General features: G+C 38.7%; 1 protein-coding gene across 1 annotated transcript; it reads left to right on the top strand.

The window, feature by feature from the left end:
* The first annotated feature begins 692 nt into the window (after positions 1-692).
* LOC125528837 lies at positions 693-1,442 on the top strand. The gene is made up of 2 exons (XM_048693271.1): positions 693-1,078; positions 1,240-1,442. The coding sequence occupies exons 1-2, from the start codon at positions 781-783 to the stop codon at positions 1,263-1,265; spliced, it is 324 nt and encodes a 107-aa protein (XP_048549228.1). The 5' UTR covers positions 693-780; the 3' UTR covers positions 1,266-1,442.
* Positions 1,443-2,317: the final 875 nt, after the last annotated feature.

The raw sequence follows: 2,317 nt of genomic DNA, 5'->3' as shown, positions 1-2,317 counted from the left end.
TAGTTTTAGTTGTTTTAAGCACTGCTTTATGTAACATGGTTCCGGCACAATGTGTAGGGCATCATCTAGTATACACAAATAGGAAGGCCGTTGATTTTGGTTCTTCAAATACACACAATGTACGTGTCCAATGTCTTGCATAGTGCAATACACACGATCCGGTGCATATTTCCAAAGAACGATGCAGTACTGTAGCCATTAGAGTGGTTTAATGTTGTAGCTTGTAGGTGTGCAATTAATGTACACATTCATTTTTGGATCTGGTGTCATATCTTCAAGATATATACAATTAAGGTGATGTTGTAGTTTATAGATTTGTCGATAAATGTACACATTCATTTTTTGAAGAAAACAATATCTTCAAGATATATACAACCGATGTATGCATAACATGTAGATGTGGAATTAATGAACACATTTAGTGTTCAATGTTATTGCATATCTTCGAGATATACACAATCGATGTATGTATAGTGTGTATATATAGAATTCATGCACACATTCATTATTTAATGCAATGTCCTGTCTTCAAGATATACAAGTAATGTATGGTGTAGCCTCTGGATGTGCAATTAATGTACACATTAATTTTTTGATACGGTACTATAGCTTCAAGATATACACCTAATGTACCTATCATATCTCAAACAAGGCTATATAAACCAAACCATAGCTAACAAAATCATGTATCCCACACATTCACAAAGAAGCCACACAAATCCTATATTGCACCATTCTAACAACAAAGGGAAAAGAAGGCGGTGTAGCATAGTAATAGCCATGGCGAAACTCATGTGCTTATGTTTCATCATCCTCGCCATTGCGGTGGCCGTGTCGGCCGATGAATGCGAGGGTGACCGACAGGACATGATCAAGGAGTGCAGCCAGTATACGAAATGGCCAGCAGAGCCAAAGCTAGACCCATCGAAGGCGTGTTGTGCTGTGTGGCAGAAGGCGAACATCCCATGCCTTTGTGCCGGTCTCACCAAGGAGAAAGAAAAGATATGGTGTATGGAGAAGGTCGACTATGTTGCCAATTTCTGCAAGAAGCCATTCCCACGTGGCTACAAGTGCGGAAGTAAGTGAAATATATTAAGGGAGTTACAATGATGGGCATTGCTTGCATGCAGTTTTGATATCAAATTTTCTTCTAATTCACACGATTTTGTTATTAGTTAACCAATTTATATGCATGTTGTGCTCTTCTGATCACATGTTTGGTCAAACTGATTGATGCAGGTTACACTTTCCCACCTCTGGCATAGTGATGCTATTTTAGTCGCGGGAGGAGAACCATTGGTTTTTACTTTCATGTGCCTGGCGGCCTCACAACAACTTCTCTTTCAGATCTGTAATTGATGAGGTTGTGCTTAGGATAGTTTATGTTAAGCGCCATGTATGAGACAAATAATGAATAAAGTCTTCTCCTCAAATTGTCTAAATTGTGTTTGTTCATATATCATTCGTTTGGTTCTATTTATGGCTCATGGCTAGTGAAGGGATCAAGGATATTAGAAGAAATCGGTGTTGTTAAAGCACAATGTTCATATGCTTCTTACCTCCAAAGTTAATGGGTGTAGTTATGGCTGAACTCAACCAATTTCTAGCCTTTGTAACCTGAATTCCTAGCTGATTCAAAACTCCATATACAAATTTTAATTTGCTAAAGGTAGTGAAGAGACAGAGGGGGAAGGGAAGAGAAAGATAAGTGGCATATTCAGTTAGTTGTATTAATCCGCCAACAAATCCGATATAGTTCGATTGTGCCATATCACTTTGATTTTGTGATGCATGCAATTTACGTGTTGTCCATTATATACACTACCAGATTTTAAACTATCATATATCTTATATTTTTAATGAGTTGGTGAAATTTTAATATATTTTGAAAAAGGATACAACCATCACAAAATTTTCTAATAGTAATAGTTTGGTCACCTCATTGGAGCGCAACTTAATCCTATTTTGAGATCACAATGGCAGAACTAACTCGACTAGCGACTAGGCCTAGCCTTGAGACTCTCATTCTCCCGACGAGTGAACTATTTTGACTAGCAGATAGGACCACTTAAGGTTCCTTTTAGCTCTTTTTTTACTTGGACTTTCATTGGCTTGGACTTGTTGATGTCCATGTAGACCCATGTAAGACTAGGTGGGATCCTCGGGTAGGACTTCTCTATGATGTGTATAGCATAGATTTGGAAAACAAGGATCTAGTCCTTGTCCAAAAGGTATGCGTCGTTCTTGGGCATTGATGGTGTTACGTCACAGGGGTACCTCACCATGTCAGTTGTCGGCCTGAGGACCCCTAGGTTGG

Source organism: Triticum urartu, unplaced genomic scaffold (genome assembly GCF_003073215.2).
Source record: "Triticum urartu cultivar G1812 unplaced genomic scaffold, Tu2.1 TuUngrouped_contig_5149, whole genome shotgun sequence".
Lineage (NCBI taxonomy): Eukaryota > Viridiplantae > Streptophyta > Magnoliopsida > Poales > Poaceae > Triticum > Triticum urartu.
The sequence above is the reverse complement of the archived record's forward strand: the minus strand, read 5'-3'. Positions and strand labels throughout refer to the sequence as shown.